Genomic DNA, 16,321 nt, shown 5'->3' on the forward strand with positions numbered 1-16,321 from the left:
TTGAAGTTGCTTCAAGAATAGTGAGGAAGTATTTGTGCCCTCCTCCTCATTCTGTCCATTCATCCCTTCTACAGACGCTGGTCAGAAGGGGGCACCTGAACCTTCCTGACCAAAAATCCCACTAACAAAAAAGCTAGAAGGGGGAGGAATCTTGCAGGGGCTGAATTTTCCACCTGTAGCTTCACTGACCAAAAAGCACTGCCTGCTCCTCCAATTCAGGCAAATAAGTCAGACATCTGAAGTTAGATGGTACAAGTAACACCAAAAAATTATCTGGGTGGAACTTCCATGTTTATTGTATTAAGAAAATAATATACTTTACATCACAGTGCTTAATTAACGTAATAAAAAAATGTGTAAACTCAGGATTCTAAATAAAATTTAACTTGAAAAATTAGGGCTCCAAGACTTTTTAAAATTCACAATTTTTTTTTAAATTGAGGTCACAGACAGTCAGTTCACATAACTCACGGATTTAGGATTACTTGCAAATACTCGTTGATGCACTCCACTGTTTGGTCACTTTTTTTTTTTTAAAGCCTAAATAAATTGACCAAGTGCAAAGGTAAGAGGTATATTTTTATTTGCAAAGAAACTTTAGAAGTAATTTGCAAAACAGGTATCTGGAGCGCTCTAGTAAATGTAAGGAAATATGCGGTATGGTACACGCTGACAATACCTTTCCCATGCCAAGCCATACTTTTTCTTACAATGATGTTCATCACGAGCTTCCCGATGAACAAGCAAGCAGATGAAATAAATCACATAGAAATATGGCAAAATGTGATTAAAACCTGCAGAAAAAAAATGTGAGGAACATCATTTTTAATACATTAAAAATACCAAAAATTTTAGTTATTAACATGTGTTGACGTAAACTCATTACAAACTGAAGCACCTTTTACTCATTGTAGAGTATCAAACATTCATCAGGATGGTACAACTATTATGACATATTTGCACATAAATGCGCTCCCCCCCCGCCCCTCCCCAAGTAATAATCCTTAAAATTCATAGTCTTAAAATCCACCAACTTCTCCCTCAATGTCTGTAAAGCTGTCCAATATCTAAGTTCTTTAGCTATCAAACACACAAATAGTTAAGCTTCTGCAGCACAGGGCTGCCACATACGAGCCCCCCAAGGTTTTCTCTGTTTTGTAGGTAAATAGTAAACTCTACCTTTGCTCAGAGCACACTAAACTTCCCTCCCACTTCCCCCAAGCAGTTACTGGCAGAGAACTCAAGTCCATCATTTTCATGTAGGAACCCTCTTCCAAGATACAGTCTGCAAGTGTATATGCTAATCAGTATTGCCTAATTTCAATTAAAGTCCAAAATGTCTGGAGGTACACTTCAACTCCAGCAGCCTGTCCTTGCTGATGCTCCTGGTCAAGGCCCTAACCACTTGGTCAAAGACCCACTCTTTTGTAACTGTGTATGTCTCACAGCCTGCAAAAATCCAATTGTGCCACGAGGTGGAGTAGGTCTGCCTCAGAAGACCTGCCACGCTCTTTTTTGTGTTTTGATTTATGTGTTTTATACACGTGTTTGTATTTATTTATTTATTATTGCCTTCAGTCAAGTGAGGAGCCCAAAGCCATTTTTCTAACTTGAAAGAACTTTGCAACTTTCTAGAAACTCTCTATGGAAATGCTATAGCACAGCTAGTAGCCTTAAAATGAAAAAAGTAAGAATTTATTAGCAAACAAACCCCAGCATTATTGAATGACCAAGTGTCAGAACTAAGTGTCAAATCTATATTAAGATATAAAGGAGAAGATTTAAGAGAAAATAGGTGTCATATCAACCTTGCAACATGTAAAGCTGCCATTCATTTAATTCCAGCTTTTATCATCTCATAATTATCACTTTGCATTTCAAAACCAGTCAGATGCCAAAACAATTTAAATAAAATCCACTTTCATTTTAGGAACTTACCACAGGGTAGGGACCATGCTAATGCCATGATGATGTCACCGAGATAATTAGGGTGACGGACAAAACCCCACCAACCTGTAACAAGAAGCCCTTTTCCAGTTGCAGTGGGTATGAATTTCAGATCTGTGAAGAGAGTATTGTAGTCAATACAACAATGAAATGTGCACACCAATATTCCAAAAGAGACACTGTAAAGCAAGTTGAAGAAATCAAAAAAAATCACTTACAGGCCAATTTGGGATCTGCTGGATTCCTTCGGAAACTATTTTTCTGAGAATTTGCACTACGGAATATGTAATACCCAATACCTGAAAAAAAAATATTTATTTTGCGTATTCTGTGTTTTCTGTTTCCTGACCTTCAAAAGCATTCATATGCCTTCTGTCAGTCTTATTACGTTGAAATCAGTTATGTCTCTGAGGAAAAGACATTCTCCAGATCTCAGAGCTCTAGCAAGGCAGAAATGCTACTGGAAAACTGTGTTCTGTGTGCTTTCACAAGTTAATGATCAACTTCTAAGATCTAGTAGGAGCTGTATTTTTGCATCGAGCTTTAGATTTGTATCTGAAGAGGATCACACACATTAAATGTATGCCTTCGCTTTCTAAGTGTTTCAATTTTGTCAAGCTCACAATTAACTTTTTATTTCAAGTTCACTACTTAGATAAAAGGAACAAACTAGAAGGCCACATTGGTGCAAATCTAAGGTCCCCTGAAGACATGAGATCCATTCTCAAGTTCTCAGCTGGAAGATTATTTCCACTGAGATGTGTGGAAACAGTGCCTATATATATATTGGGCATTGGGGAAGGAGATAAAAATTAACAAAAACAAACAGCAAAACCTCTTTTCCCCTAGCTTCAATACACTGTAGCCAACAGGGTTTTTTTTGTTGTTTTTAGAAGAAACACTCAAAGTAGGAAGCAATACTTTTCCAGATGTGATGTTAAAACGCAACTGCAACACTCTATTCTATGCATTTTAAGTTGTAACTCTGTCTAGATTGTATCCATCTAAAAATGTTTCTCAACCGAACAAGATAGGTGTCCAGATTCTCCTTTATCCTTCCTTTAATAATATCATATCACATTCTTTGTTTTAAACAATAGCCAAACACATGCGTCCTCCAACTGTGCTTAACAGAGAAAATATGATTACTGCATCCCAGTGGAAGCTCCCCCACCTTACAACTCAAATTAACAGTTAGTACTACATTGTCACTATCAGTAACATTAACATCTACTATAACTTACCATTCAGAATAATAATTGCAGCAGCAGCAGGCCAAGAAATTGCAGTAGGATGTCCAACTAAATAGAAGGCCTGCAGACTGTAGACAAATGGAACCCATACCAAATCTCCAAATGCGAGCATGAATCCAAATCCATCATGGGTAATATCCATTGTAGTCAGAACAGCTTCCTAGAAACATGGAAGATGCAATTTAGAATTCACAAAGCCTCATTATGTAAACACTGCAATTAGAAACTGTTTCAGTTTAATACAGGGTTGAAGGTTTATTTACCTCATTCCAAAGAGCATCTACCACATAAAGAAGCTGAAAGCTGTTCACGAGTATCATTGACAGAGATGGCATACTCTGATTATGTATCTTCATCTCAGCCAAGAGCATCACCAAGTTTATAACAACCTAGTTAAAAAAAATATTTTATTACAAGTTTTCCTTGTAAAAGCAAGTGTTTTTTTCTATCATACTATAGTACATTTTAATATAGATGGTTTGACTGGTACTTAAATTAAAAAAAAAAAAAATCTGTTCAGAGACAACAGTTTGTAACTAACCACTTTTCTGAAGCAGTAGCCTCAGCATGAGTACTTTAAAAAGAAGTTTTCATTTTTCACAAACCAAAGAAATGTAGGATTTGTAGTTGTCCTGAAGTAAATAAAAATAGTCATTACAAATTTATCAACATAAAACTGTGTATTTTTCCTGTTTTTAAGTAAATATTGTATTCTTAGCATCTATCATGGAAAAAAGTCACGAAGTAGCTCAGATTACTGACTCACCCAGCCAATTAATCCTGGACGCAACTCACAGAAGTATTTAAGGTCAAAACTGCCAATACGAGGGTTCAATTCATGTCCAGTAAAGAAGTCGTAAACAAGATACCCTGCAGATGAGACACACTCCTTGTTAGAAATATCAGTCCTTTTATCCATCACTATGTTCCCTATAAGGCACTTGCTACTCTATACTGAAAGTACTGTCATTATAAATAAAAAAGCAACATTTTGGCAAAAAATATTTGAGAGTATATGCAAAGTATGAAGCAATGGTTTGTATTTTAAGAGATGCAGGTATCTTATTTATTAGAAGGGCTAAACACTTCAGAAGTTACTGTAGTCTTATCTCTCTTTGACTTTATTCCTTGTTTTCAGCCTTATCCTGAAGATCATCCATGATGATCTTAATACCAAGTTATTCCACTTTTCTTCCTACTTCTTTACTCTTCTCTGTGAATAATTCCTTTAGCCATGACAACAACCCGCGTATCAAGAGAAGGACAAGGAAAATACTACCTGAACTTCTAGACACCCTGCATTGAGTTAACAGCTAACAACCACTGTTACTTCTAGTTCTGTACCTGACTTCCCACTGCCAGAATGTCTTAATGTCTTAACTGAAATGTCTTTTCAGTTTTTCCTTCCAGTTGTTTCTGGAAAAGTCCCACCAACTGGGGTACTATGAAGATAACTACATAAGCCTCTTCACAAATACAGAAAAATTAAAAAACAAAAATCAAAACTCTTTTCTCGTAAGTACAGGACTAGACCAGCCAAGACATTTTTAAGTGTACCAGTTTGGGTCGATATAGTGTGCCAGTTTTGGCTGGGGTATAATTAATTTTCTTTAAAGTAACTTCTATGGTGCCAAGTTTTGGATTTGTGACCAAAACAATGTTGATAACACATTTTAGCTATTGTTGAATAATGCTAATATAGCATCTAGGTTTCCTTTATTTTTTCACTCTGCCCCTCCCAGCACATAGGTTGGGTGCAGAGAAGAGGCTGGGAGAGAACAAAGCTGGGGACAGGTGACCCAAACTGACCAAAGCAATATTCCATATAATGCAACATCGTGCTCAGAAAAATAAAATGGGAAAAAGGGGGGTAGGAGGAGTATGGGGGACTTGCCAGAGGTTGCCATTACTCGCCATTACTCAGGGACTGGCTCAGCATCAGTTGGCTGGTGGCAAGCAATTGCTTTTTGCCTTTTTTTTTTCTCCCCCCCTTTTTTTTTTTTCTCCCTCTTTTACTTGTCTTTATCTCAGGCCCATGAGTTTTTTCCACTTTTGCCCTTCTGATTCTCTCCCCCACATTTCTCTGCATTTGGAAAAAGCAAGAGTCAGTACTACAATAACCTGCCTTAAATCTAACCTTTAATTCATAAATACAAAACAGTAGCAAATAACTGTAGGGAAATTATCCAAAATATTAACTCACCAGAATTTCCACCTGGTGCTAGGTCTTCCTCAGGTGCTTTCAGGGACCGGATATACAGATAAATGCTCAATCCCATAGAAAAAACTGCAGCTGATACTGCAAACTGCAGGAAGTGTTCGTACAAATAATGAAGTTCGAATTGAAAATATAATAATATTCCAATAATTGCAGCAGTCAAAACAAAAGCATAAAACCCTAGGGGATGTAGAAGAAAACCATATTAGTAAAAATTAAAAAAAAAAAAAGTGAAGTCATTCTTAGAATCTACCCAGTCCTGCCTGTCTGCATATTTACTTCCAAGATTTAAGTGTTTACCAGTATTGTAGCCCTATTCCATCTTAAAGTGAGATTTAAAAATGGTGCATCTTACAAGACTATGACAAAACACCACTGAACTTATTAATGTAATATTTTAATTCCTTTACCAACAGGCAGTGTCTTTGAACTGACTATGAATCAAATAGGTGGTCTGGAACACCTGGTGAGGCATCAAACTACACTCTCCTCTTTAAGCCAGGAAAAGCAGGACTGCTCAAGGGTGTTGAACCGTACTCTAAACTTACATGTAGGTGAGAAACTTGCCTGATAAATAGGAAATGAAATCATAGCTGAACAAAGACTCAGAACTGTTCTTTGACAGGCAAGAACATCCTAGATCAACTACAACACACTTTTTACTAGTCTGTAAATCAGAGACATCCAAAAAGATGACCTAAGAAACATGGGATAACATTTCTTCAGATCATTCCTGAACATCTCCTTTCAAGTAACAGTCATTGTTACACAAGCATTCTTAACAATCCAATAGGTAACTGCCTATTTAGCAATTATGTAATGAATATGACAAGCGTCACCAAGCACAGCTGGATGGTAAAACAGATGCCCTGCATAATCTAATGCCTTGCTCTTGTGGCAGTTAGTTCCTTCATTACTAACCATCCTGCTCCAAAAAGAGCCTCATGTTTCATGATAAATTTACAACAGATATCTAGGTTAACTATAGAGTGCATTTTTCTTCATTTGTTATCATTAATTTGTGGTACTGAGCACTACAAATCAGGTAGGGGGTTCAAATTTCAGAACGAGCACATCTTACCATTTATCCTGTACTGCAGTTTTGTTCCATTTGAAAGAGGTAGGCCTTCCACAACCTAGGAAGGACAAAACAATAATGTTTCAACAAAATAGTTTGAGAGCACTGGAAAGGGAAGGACGATCACGGACATCTCCATCATCACCACCACAAATCAAGTTAACTAGCTGGATGTATTCAAATCTGAAGACCATGCACTGTTTTTAAAAGCACACTTTGGATATCAAAAGAAAAAGGGTATCAGTTTCAAATAAAAAAAATAAAATCTTATTCCTAGCATCAAGAAAACAGAGCAGCAGCTCCACTCATTTTTAACAGGTGTACCAACAGAACAATTTGACAGACTGATCTATTTATTCTAGTATTCTTTCAGAACCTGGCAATATCCCTTAAGTCACAAGAAGACTGTAATAGACCATTTGCCTGATTAATATGGCTTGAATAGTTAATATGATCTTCCATGCTTTAGAAAGTAATCTTAATTTCTGGGAAGTTTTTTTCTACTGAATATCAGTAACTGAAACTGGGTAAACAGTCTTCGGGTTTAAAAGTCAGATACCTGGAATTCTTCTAGAATTCTGCTACGTAAATTTTATCCATGCTTTGAATTGCTATGTTATGCTTTCTGCCTCTTCCACTATAGAACTTATGAAATGCATAGCCATTAATTTCCTAACAAACTGTGTTCTCTTAAGCTTAGAGAAATCAGCAGTAGCTATCTGTCAGCTTAATATGAAAAAGAAATTAATTTGCTTTCAAAAATCACTGCATTATGAACATACCTCATCTTTCAGCCTAACTCACAAATCAACTATCCATAAAGATGCAATTGCTACTGAACAGCTTACCTTTCCAATCGGCAGTAAGTAGAACAGAGCTTGAAGGAAAAACCACAGAAGAAAAACACCGAACACCCTAGCTTCCCAGAGACTTTCAAGTGCTGGCATAGGAGGAGGGAAGTTCATAAGGCTGGGGTCGTCTTGTTCACACATCAACAGCAAGTAGAATACAGTAGCAGGTAGGAAAAATATCAGCACAAAGGTCCCTGTAAACAGACATAATGCAGTATTAGAAGATAAGCATGAGAGCATGAGAAAAATTAAAAAAAAAAACACCTACTTTTGATCCCACTAATAAAGCTTGATACTAACATTAGTAGCACAGAAATCATCGTCTATCCCTGCAACAAGACAGCAGCAATCCTTAATCACATAATAGGATACAGAGACTATTCCTCTCACTCCCACAGGGGGTCACATAACCAACCCAAAGGATTGCATCCATTACACCCCTTTAAAACTGTCAAAACAACAACAACAACAAAAAAGTATAAAGAATCACGAATCAAACTACCAGGTTTGAAGCACTTAGCTTTAAAAATGTAAAAAACTTTGCTAGTTACTTCCGATAAGATTTATAAAATACTCAAATCTCACTGTGCAGGATCAAGATCGCCACAACATTTCACTAGAGAACCATATGTTATAGCATTTCTTTGACTTTTACCAAAATCACTCTAGACTATCACTGAAGTACTGTCATATGATTCTGGAGTCTGCAACTAAGGCCCAGAAACAGGAAAAACAGTCCTTCATAGGACAGTATGGTCAATAACTAAAAAATGTGAAGTTCTACTATTACTAAAATTTGCACACATACCAAATCTTCCACCAAACTCCAGCTCTTTTGTTTTTGATGATACTTTCTCAGTAGTTTTTACCATCTCAAAAACCTTTTTCTCTGAATATATCTCTTCTTTTTTCTTTTCTTCTTCTCTTGGACGCAAGCTGTACTGATCAAGCACACGCTCTATTTCCAGGTCTGGTTTCAATTTTTGCTGATAATGCATGAATGAAAAGATTTTACTAAAAAAAAACTAGTTAGTTTACCTTATTTTACTCAGGACATTATTCATTGTAACACAACAATATACAATATATTCTACTTCTACACAGTACTTAAACATACATTTTAAATCAAGAACCCGCTAAACCCACTATCACTGCAATCATGTAAGTCAAAATTAAATACTCAGCAGCTGTTCCAGTATGGGTTATCCGTTCCCACCCTCTTCCCTTCCGGTCTAACCATCAGTTATTCTGCTCCGTGCATTAGCTAGCCATCAGGAATAAAGAACTGATTTGACTGAAAAAATCACTTTCTATGGACAAACATTAAAACATAAAACAATGTTCTCTGCGGTTATACCTCCAAGATTTTGCTGGATGTGTCATTTCTCTCTGTGCTGTCAGGTTCACCATTGTACCTTCTGGTGTTGTTCTCACTTGGTTTCTGGTTAAAAGAAATATAATTTTAGCTTTCTGAAAATTTATCTCCATTAAGTGCAAGTATAAAGTGAACAATTAAGGACACGAAGGATCTAGTTTGTTTCAACTGAAACTGCTCTGGTTTTCTCCACACAAAAACAAGCAGGTTCAACATCCTAAGCACAGACAGTTTCAGCTCACAAAGAAGGGAAGCCATTTAAAAAAAGGCAAAGGTTGCTATGCTTTTTGCTTTTTTTAATTAAGAATGGAATTAAGAGGTAACTTGGAAACTCTACTCTATTTTTAATTCATCAGTAGGAAGTGCCAAGTACAAAATACATGCATATTTAGTAATATTATTAAAACAGAGGAAATTTCAGAGTCCTGTACATGGCAGTGCTATGCACGAGTGTGAAAGTTGGGTTTTCTATTAAACAACCTTCTAAGAAATTCTCTTCCAAAAACACTCTAATCTATACAACTGGAGGAAGACAACTCATTGTTGTATTTTATTTTAACACAAGCTTTGTATAAAAGGACCAGGTCATTAGTCATAAAAACAAACAAACAAACAAACAAAAAAAAAACCACAGATCAATCCAACTTCTCAATTAAAAGCCAGAAGAACAACGATATTTTAATCTTTTTGTCCAAAGTGTAACCACTGGCTACAAGCTACTTAAAACGAACACATGGTCCGTTTAATTTAAGGTGTTTTGGTTTAGTTTAAGCCCAACTAAAACTAAGGTCTATTTTCAATAGCAAATAGCAAAATAATTTCCAGTTCTAGGGACCACATCTCAGACAGGTATTCATGTGAAGACATCTTAAGACTACATGGGGTGGAAGAAACACTGTTTACAGTACTACCGAATTCATACAGAAGATTTCAATTTCTTCACAACGTGGAAAGCTAGAAAGCCTATTTGCTAAGTAATAAGGCATTTCTATGATACATTTTTGCACCTAATTATGTTGTTCAGGAAACATGAAGTACACCTGGCTCTTACAGTAATAAACCCAGTATAAATAAAAATATGTTTTGGGGGAAAAAAGTGATGCTGCAACCAAGAACAAACAAGCAAGCAAAACAATACCAGTAGAGCTAAATTGGTTTCCTGAATAATTTTCTTTTTGTCATCTTTATGTTCTCTGCTTTGGGAAGAAGAACGGCGTCTGCCTTTTGCTGGCCGACCAGGAGATCTAGATCGAGACCTGCTAGTACTTCTTCTGGAAGGAGAACTTGAAGAAGACTGGCTCTTCCTGTGCTTGAACGATGATTGGGACTAACAGAAAAAGGGGAAGAAAGCAAAATCTTGTCTTAGACACTCCAAAGAATAGCTTTAGAAGCATTATTTTTTTGTGAAGACGACTCTGGCATTTAGTTTCACAGAACTATCTTTTCATTTTTTTTTAATAGATACTGCACAACAGTGTTAAGAAAAAGTAATTATAGCACACTCATTTTGCTGGTAATACCTAAATAATCCTGTCCAAAGTCCAACTGCTGACAATTCCTGTCAAAGCTACAGAAATCAGGACAATCTATAAATGTGAGCACCAAACTCATAAGCCTACTATTCACTTAAGCCTTTGTATATGACTTCTATTAAGGCTACCATTTCATTTACTTGGCTTTATTAATACATTTGCCATGTCAAGATGCAATGATCTACATAATGCAACACAACTCAAATGTGAAAAAATTAAGTCAGCTAAAAATCATTATATTAGATATGAAAAGTGATTCCATAAGGTTTTCCCCACAAGAATACATTTTAATTTCTCAGTGGAGTCTGCAATTCTGATTTTGCCATGTAACAGTTACACAATACAACTTTCATAAGGCACAAACGCTTTACAACAAAGGAAGGTACTTTCTCAGTTAGAGTTAGCTAACCTGCAAACAAAGTAAACAAGTTAGAAACTCTTAAAGCAATGAACAACTTTTTCTAGCTCAAGCCCAAACCATTTTGTCCAAAAAGAAGCCAGTCGCTCACACACACTGCCAGTAAAAGGTAAAAGTATAGTTCACCTACATTAATATCAAGCCTCTAATTACTGGCTTTCTAAGGTACCTGAAAATAATTTTTATAAGCAATCTCTGTATTATAGAGTTCCTGAAGGACGTTTTTCACCCCAAAGGTATCACTGCTTTTACAACTTAAAGAAAATAATGACGCTTCTTTAAAAACACGGACAGTATGCTGAACTTGAGATGCCCCATAATGAAGAACTATTGTTTAGCACCAATTTCTTGGAGACAGTTAATGAAAAATATGCAAAACAACTATGCAATCATAAATTGTATTCTTATCTGCATCACAAAAATCAATATACCCTTCCATTAGCAATACTGTTATTTCTGTGAAGGCATACTCACCTTTATATCACTTTCTTTCAAAGCAAGTTCAGTCCCATCTTTGTACTTAACGGTATAAAGATGAGTAACATCATCGTAATTAGTCACTTGTACTTCATAATACAGGACACTTCCTGGCCAACGACCCATCACCACCTCGCCATCAGCAAACCTTCGGTTCGGCATTTTCCAAATCCTAGAAAATAAGTTAATAGTTATGACGTCCAAATATTAAGCTTATTTTTTCCCCTACTGTCTACACATCATTTAGGCTGGAAGAGGGAAGCTTTAAAGTAAATAACTCTTCAGCTTAAATATGCAAAAAGCTTCCTGATTAAAAAAAAAAAAAAGTGATGCATTTCCCAAATACTAGACAGAAGAAATAGGTTTAAAATAGAGCAAAGACTGTAGTTAGATGCTACGAAAAATGTTCCAAATGCATTAATAGTACATCTAGATAATTCTTCTACATAATCTCCATCAAAGACCATCAAAAGCAGGCTATATATTTGACCCAGTACATATATGTAGTTGATTCTATCTAGAGGGGGGAAAAAAAGTAAATGAGATGACATCTAAACATCCTCTAACCCTCCTTTTCTGTGGTTCTAAAAAATTACATAAGCATTCATCCCTAAATGCAAAAATAACATGTTGTTATTTTAACCAGTCTATTCCATACACATTACTTGCCCAGGTTGCCCAGAGAGGTTGTAGATGCCCCATCCCTGGAAGTTTTCAAGGCTGGTTCAATGAGGCTTTGGACAATCTGGTCCAGTGGAAGGTGCCCCTACCCACAGCAGGGGGGTTGGAATTAGAGGATCTTTATGGGGACCTTCTGACCCAAACCATTTTATGATTCTGTGATTAGCCACATTACTTATGCCTTTCAATTTGTTACGCCAAACATTCAAAAGCTAGGGAACACCAGAATTCTGGCTCCTATAGGGATTGAATATTTTCTTTTTTCCACCTATTTCATCCCTGTCTGCACCATAAGGTTTTTACTTGATTTTAGCAGAATATGGCTTAACTGACTACTGCCCTTGGTCCCCTATGCTGGCGTACTGAAAAAACTGTAACTTGAAATCATGCCTTTAAATATAAAGCCCTGTGAAATACTTTGAAAAGTTCCTGATATTAAGCTATTGCCATCTAAAAATAAGTAACTATACTAAAAGGTATTCTTATTACCTGAAATTCTGACTCAGGTCTCAACATAGAGTGAGGGTATCTTACAAATCTAGGGTAAAATACACAGAAGCTTACATGCTATCACCATGTGTATAATGAACTTTGGAACTTGAAATAGAAAAAAAAAATCAGCAAAAGTTTCTGTTTCAAAGCATTTTTTAAATCTTGTTTGCTATGTGAAGCCCCACAAAACGACTGGAAAACAAATATTGAACTAGATACTCATTCATTACACATTAACTAACCTGCAGCAAAAAATCAGGTTCTTTGGCAAACCATCATAACGCACTGGGGGCAGAGCTAAAGAAGGCTGTTCAGTCAGCTTTACTTTTGGCACTGCCTGATGTTCCTGCTGTTGGTACATTTTATACCTGTGTAGGTCTCCACATCAGAAAGAAAACAAGAACTCAGCAAAATTGCCTCATTTCCTGTTAATATCGTGATTTGCTTCAGAACAGAAATAGCTGACCATCCTCTTCGCTGTACAATATTTCAGGAAGTTAAGACAGTAAGTTTTATCAGTTAATTTCACTGCTGCTTGCCAACCAGTAAAACTGGCACCTCCACAAACTTAAGAGGTCTAGTCCATGTTTGTACTGTAGGCACAGGCTCTTCCAGCTCATCTGTTTTCTACCAACAGTTTCTTGCCACAACCTCTTGTTACTTTCTTACTCTTTCTGAATTTCAATTCATTCAATCCTGTCTCTTTCCAGAGAGTTTAACCCCCTTAAACTGCATACGCTTGTTCCTTACGACTCTATGAAATACAATTTCTCTACTTTCATCTGAAATTCTTTTCATTCTCTCCTTGGTCCTACTTAATTCCCTGGGGGTTACTGCCTTTTCTGCCCTTGTTCACTGAATGAGTTGCACTTCCTCATCACCACATTTGGGCTCAAGATTTGATCTCAATGTCACATCTGTTTCTGTGTCCAGTTCTCTTAGCCACAAGCCAGCTCTCTCTAAGAGGTTTGTGTCTACTACAGCTCTTCCCCCAATCTCTTTCAGTTACAGCTTCCTCCTCCTCTTCCAAATGTAATCTAAGTTCTAGTCCTCTATACCAAGTCCAGGCACGAATTTCACCAGATGTCCTAACCCGATCTATGCCTTAAAATTGGTTCTTAAGATTTATAACAACCACTTAAAAATTAGATACATTTTTATAGGGATAATAAAATGCAACTCTCTGCCAAACTTCAAAGCTCAGCGTTTTAGTAGACAGACTGAAGATAAGGAAACCTTATTTAATTCTTTTTAAAAGGCAGCAAGACCTTTTCCTCCTCCAATCTTGCACTCAAATGGAGCTGGAGTTGGCTTTGAGAATTTAGAAAATGTGGTTGAAGCAGAAGAATCTAAAAAAAGTGTTAAGTTATTCAGCCTGAGATAGATCTCAGTGATACAAAATTCCAGACTAGTAAATTAATCTAAGCAAGTGAAAAGATTCTTTTCTGATTTGAAAGTGATAAAGAGTATTAATAATGGAAAGTTTGTTTCTTCCATTTTTCTCTAAATATTAAAGCTTCATAATGATGCCAAACCTTAAACACTAAAAAAAGTATTACTTGTTACCCTGTCAGAAATTACCACCTCCTGCACCAGTGTACCCTCTGCAAGGGAGTTTTGCAATCCTCATTCCACATATCCCACTTCAAAAACCTACATCATTTAAAGGCAACTTTCATCTCTTCAGATAACAAAAATCATTACTGGCATCAAAAAAAATAAAAGAATAGAGATAGGATGCCTTAAAAACAAAACAACAAAAAATCTTGCATTTTAGAAATTAATTTTGAATTTAGCACTCTTTCAAGCTCAAACACACGTTTCTGATAATTTTCAGTGTATCAGAAGGCATCAGCTTACTGTTCACTGTGGTCCTATGCAAACCTTTTATTTAACTCAAAGGGCTTCAAAATATATATATATATGTCAAAATTATCTCCAAAGACAAATTATTTCATACAGCAAATGCTGCACTGGATAGGTACCTGAATGCAAGTAGCCTCAATGACTCCTAAGATGAAATTTGTGGGTTTGTTTTTTTTTTTTTTTTTTTTTTGGAATTATGAACTTCCTTAAGGAACTCGGCATCTAAGTAAATGGCTCAAAAGGATTTTGCATCCTCTGCCAAGTGAATTAATGCAGAAATGTCTGGAAGCTAAATTTGGTCAAGAAGAAAATAACTACTGACTGAACCATAAACTGTTTGGTTCATGGTTCTAACTGTTTAGTTACAGAAACATATTGCCCCATGGATCTATTTCTGGTCTTTCTTAATGACCCTCCCCCTAGATACGCAGAAAGGTATTTCAGTCAAAAAAATATGAATAAGAAGATGACTAGAGCTTGTAGTCCCTAGAAAATCACACCACACCAAGTGCTGCGTTTTGAGAAATTAAAAAAGAAAATAATAGCGGGGTTTCTTTCCTTTTGGAAAAGCTGTGGAGAGTTCATATATAGCCAGTGATTCTAGGTATTAATTGCGACACCTCAATGCTGGTGGATAACGCTGTGTATGTCAGAAGAGGGAAAGTCGCTGCTGAACTCAACAAAGCGACCGAACGGCTAAAAACCAGCCAACCGCGGCCTCGGAGCCGTGCTTTTCACCGCTGACAGCGGAGAGGGAAAGCGCCTGAACCCCGAGCACCCAGGGGCGGCCGCGAGCCCCGGCGGCGCGCTGTTGACAGGAAGGCGCCCACACGCCGCAGGCGGCGGAGGCCCGGCCTCCAGGCCCCGCTGGGCGGCCCCGCCCGCACCGCCAGCCCGGGCCTGGCGCGGGGCCTCCGCCGCGGGGGAAGGGAGGGGAGGGGAGGGGCCGCGCCGCGCCAGGCCGCCCCTCGGCGCCCCCCCACGCGGGAGGGGAGGCCCCCGGGGCCGAGCGGCGCTGCGGCGGCGCGGCCCAAGCGCGGGGAGCCCTCCAGCAGCCTCCAAGCGGCGGAGCGCAGCGCAGCGCAGCGGGGCCCGCCAGGCCTCCCCGCGGCCCTGACGCCGGCGCAGAGAGGCGGCGGCGGCGATTGGCCGGAGCGCTGCCCCCGGGCAGGCGGCGGAGGCGGGGGTGTGTCCGCGCCCCTCCCGGCGCCGCCGAGCCCTTACCTGGCGGCCGGCCGCAGCGGGCCGGGCGGGACGTGGCCTCCGCCGAGCAGCGCGACCGGGCCCCGAGCGCCGCGCTCCTCCTCAGCCGCGGCAGGCGACGGTTAGGGCCGCGCAACGGTCCGGCCTCCGGCCACGCCCCCCTGCCCGGCGCCAAGCGCGTCGATTGGCCGGGCCGCGCGGTTTGAATCGCGGGGGGCGCCTCGCCATTGGCTGCCGCGCGATGGCGCGGTGCGGGGAGGGGAGGGGAGGGGAGGGGAGCGCGGCCTCCTCACGGCGGGCTCAGGCGGGGGGGGTGGGCGGAGCGGGCTCGCCTCAGGCCGCCTGCGCCGCACGGCCCCGCCGCCTCCCCGCCAGCACAAAGGCGGCCGCAGCGTGCCCGGGGCCGAGCCGTAGTGAAACAGAGAGGCACTCTTCAAAAAAAAAAAAAAAATAAAAATAAAAAATAAAATAAATAAAGTGCGGAGGGGAGGAGGGGGCGGCGCGCGTTTACGCTGTCGTTTTTGAGGCAATCTTTCTAGAAAGGTCACCGAAGCGGCTGGCGTGTTGTGAAATCAGGAAGCCTCAGCCGTGGTTTTGGGCACAAAGAGGTGGTGGAGGAGTTAACGAGTGCAACGGGTTTTAAAAGGATTGCTCCCAAGTGTTGGGGTCTTGGGACAACACCAAGTCCTTTAATAGCACAATACAAACACGTTTGTACCGAGTTTATGGACCTCCTAAATTGTTTAAATTCTAGTGCAGGTTGACAAGTCATAGTCTAGGTTGAAAAATACCAGGCACAGGCAGATCCCAAGAGGACAAGAGCACTGCTTTGCAATATAGGAGACTAGCAACGCTACACAAAAACAAAATTATCAGATTAAAGAACAACAACTGAAACAAAACCTAAAAAGCTACACACCCATAACCATA

General features: G+C 39.1%; 1 protein-coding gene across 1 annotated transcript; it reads right to left on the reverse strand.

Annotated features, from left to right (window-relative positions):
* Positions 1-389: 389 nt before the first annotated feature.
* Positions 390-15,518, reverse strand: LBR (lamin B receptor). The gene is made up of 14 exons (XM_032184702.1): positions 15,413-15,518; positions 11,147-11,321; positions 9,861-10,049; positions 8,705-8,788; positions 8,156-8,333; positions 7,345-7,541; positions 6,500-6,554; positions 5,404-5,598; positions 3,967-4,070; positions 3,464-3,589; positions 3,192-3,360; positions 2,166-2,246; positions 1,939-2,061; positions 390-794 (listed from the first exon to the last, which is right to left on the reverse strand). Exons 2-14 carry the CDS (start codon positions 11,309-11,311, stop codon positions 634-636), a joined length of 1,827 nt encoding a protein of 608 aa, XP_032040593.1. The 5' UTR covers positions 11,312-11,321; positions 15,413-15,518; the 3' UTR covers positions 390-633.
* Between the last annotated feature and the right edge of the window lie 803 nt (positions 15,519-16,321).

This window comes from Aythya fuligula, chromosome 3 (assembly GCF_009819795.1).
Source record: "Aythya fuligula isolate bAytFul2 chromosome 3, bAytFul2.pri, whole genome shotgun sequence".
NCBI classification, from domain to species: Eukaryota; Metazoa; Chordata; class Aves; order Anseriformes; family Anatidae; genus Aythya; species Aythya fuligula.

Excerpts from the sequence above, each read along its gene's own strand:
- LBR (XM_032184702.1), bottom strand. The coding sequence starts at position 11,311 with ATGCCGAACCGAAGGTTTGCTGATGGCGAGGTGGTGATGGGTCGTTGG. Across the intron at positions 8,334-8,704 it reads CATCCAGCAAAATCTTGGAG|CAAAAATTGAAACCAGACCT; the intron begins GTATAACCGCAG and ends ATGCATTATCAG. Across the intron at positions 5,599-6,499 it reads ACTGCAGTACAGGATAAATG|GGTTTTATGCTTTTGTTTTG; the intron begins GTAAGATGTGCT and ends TACATCCCCTAG.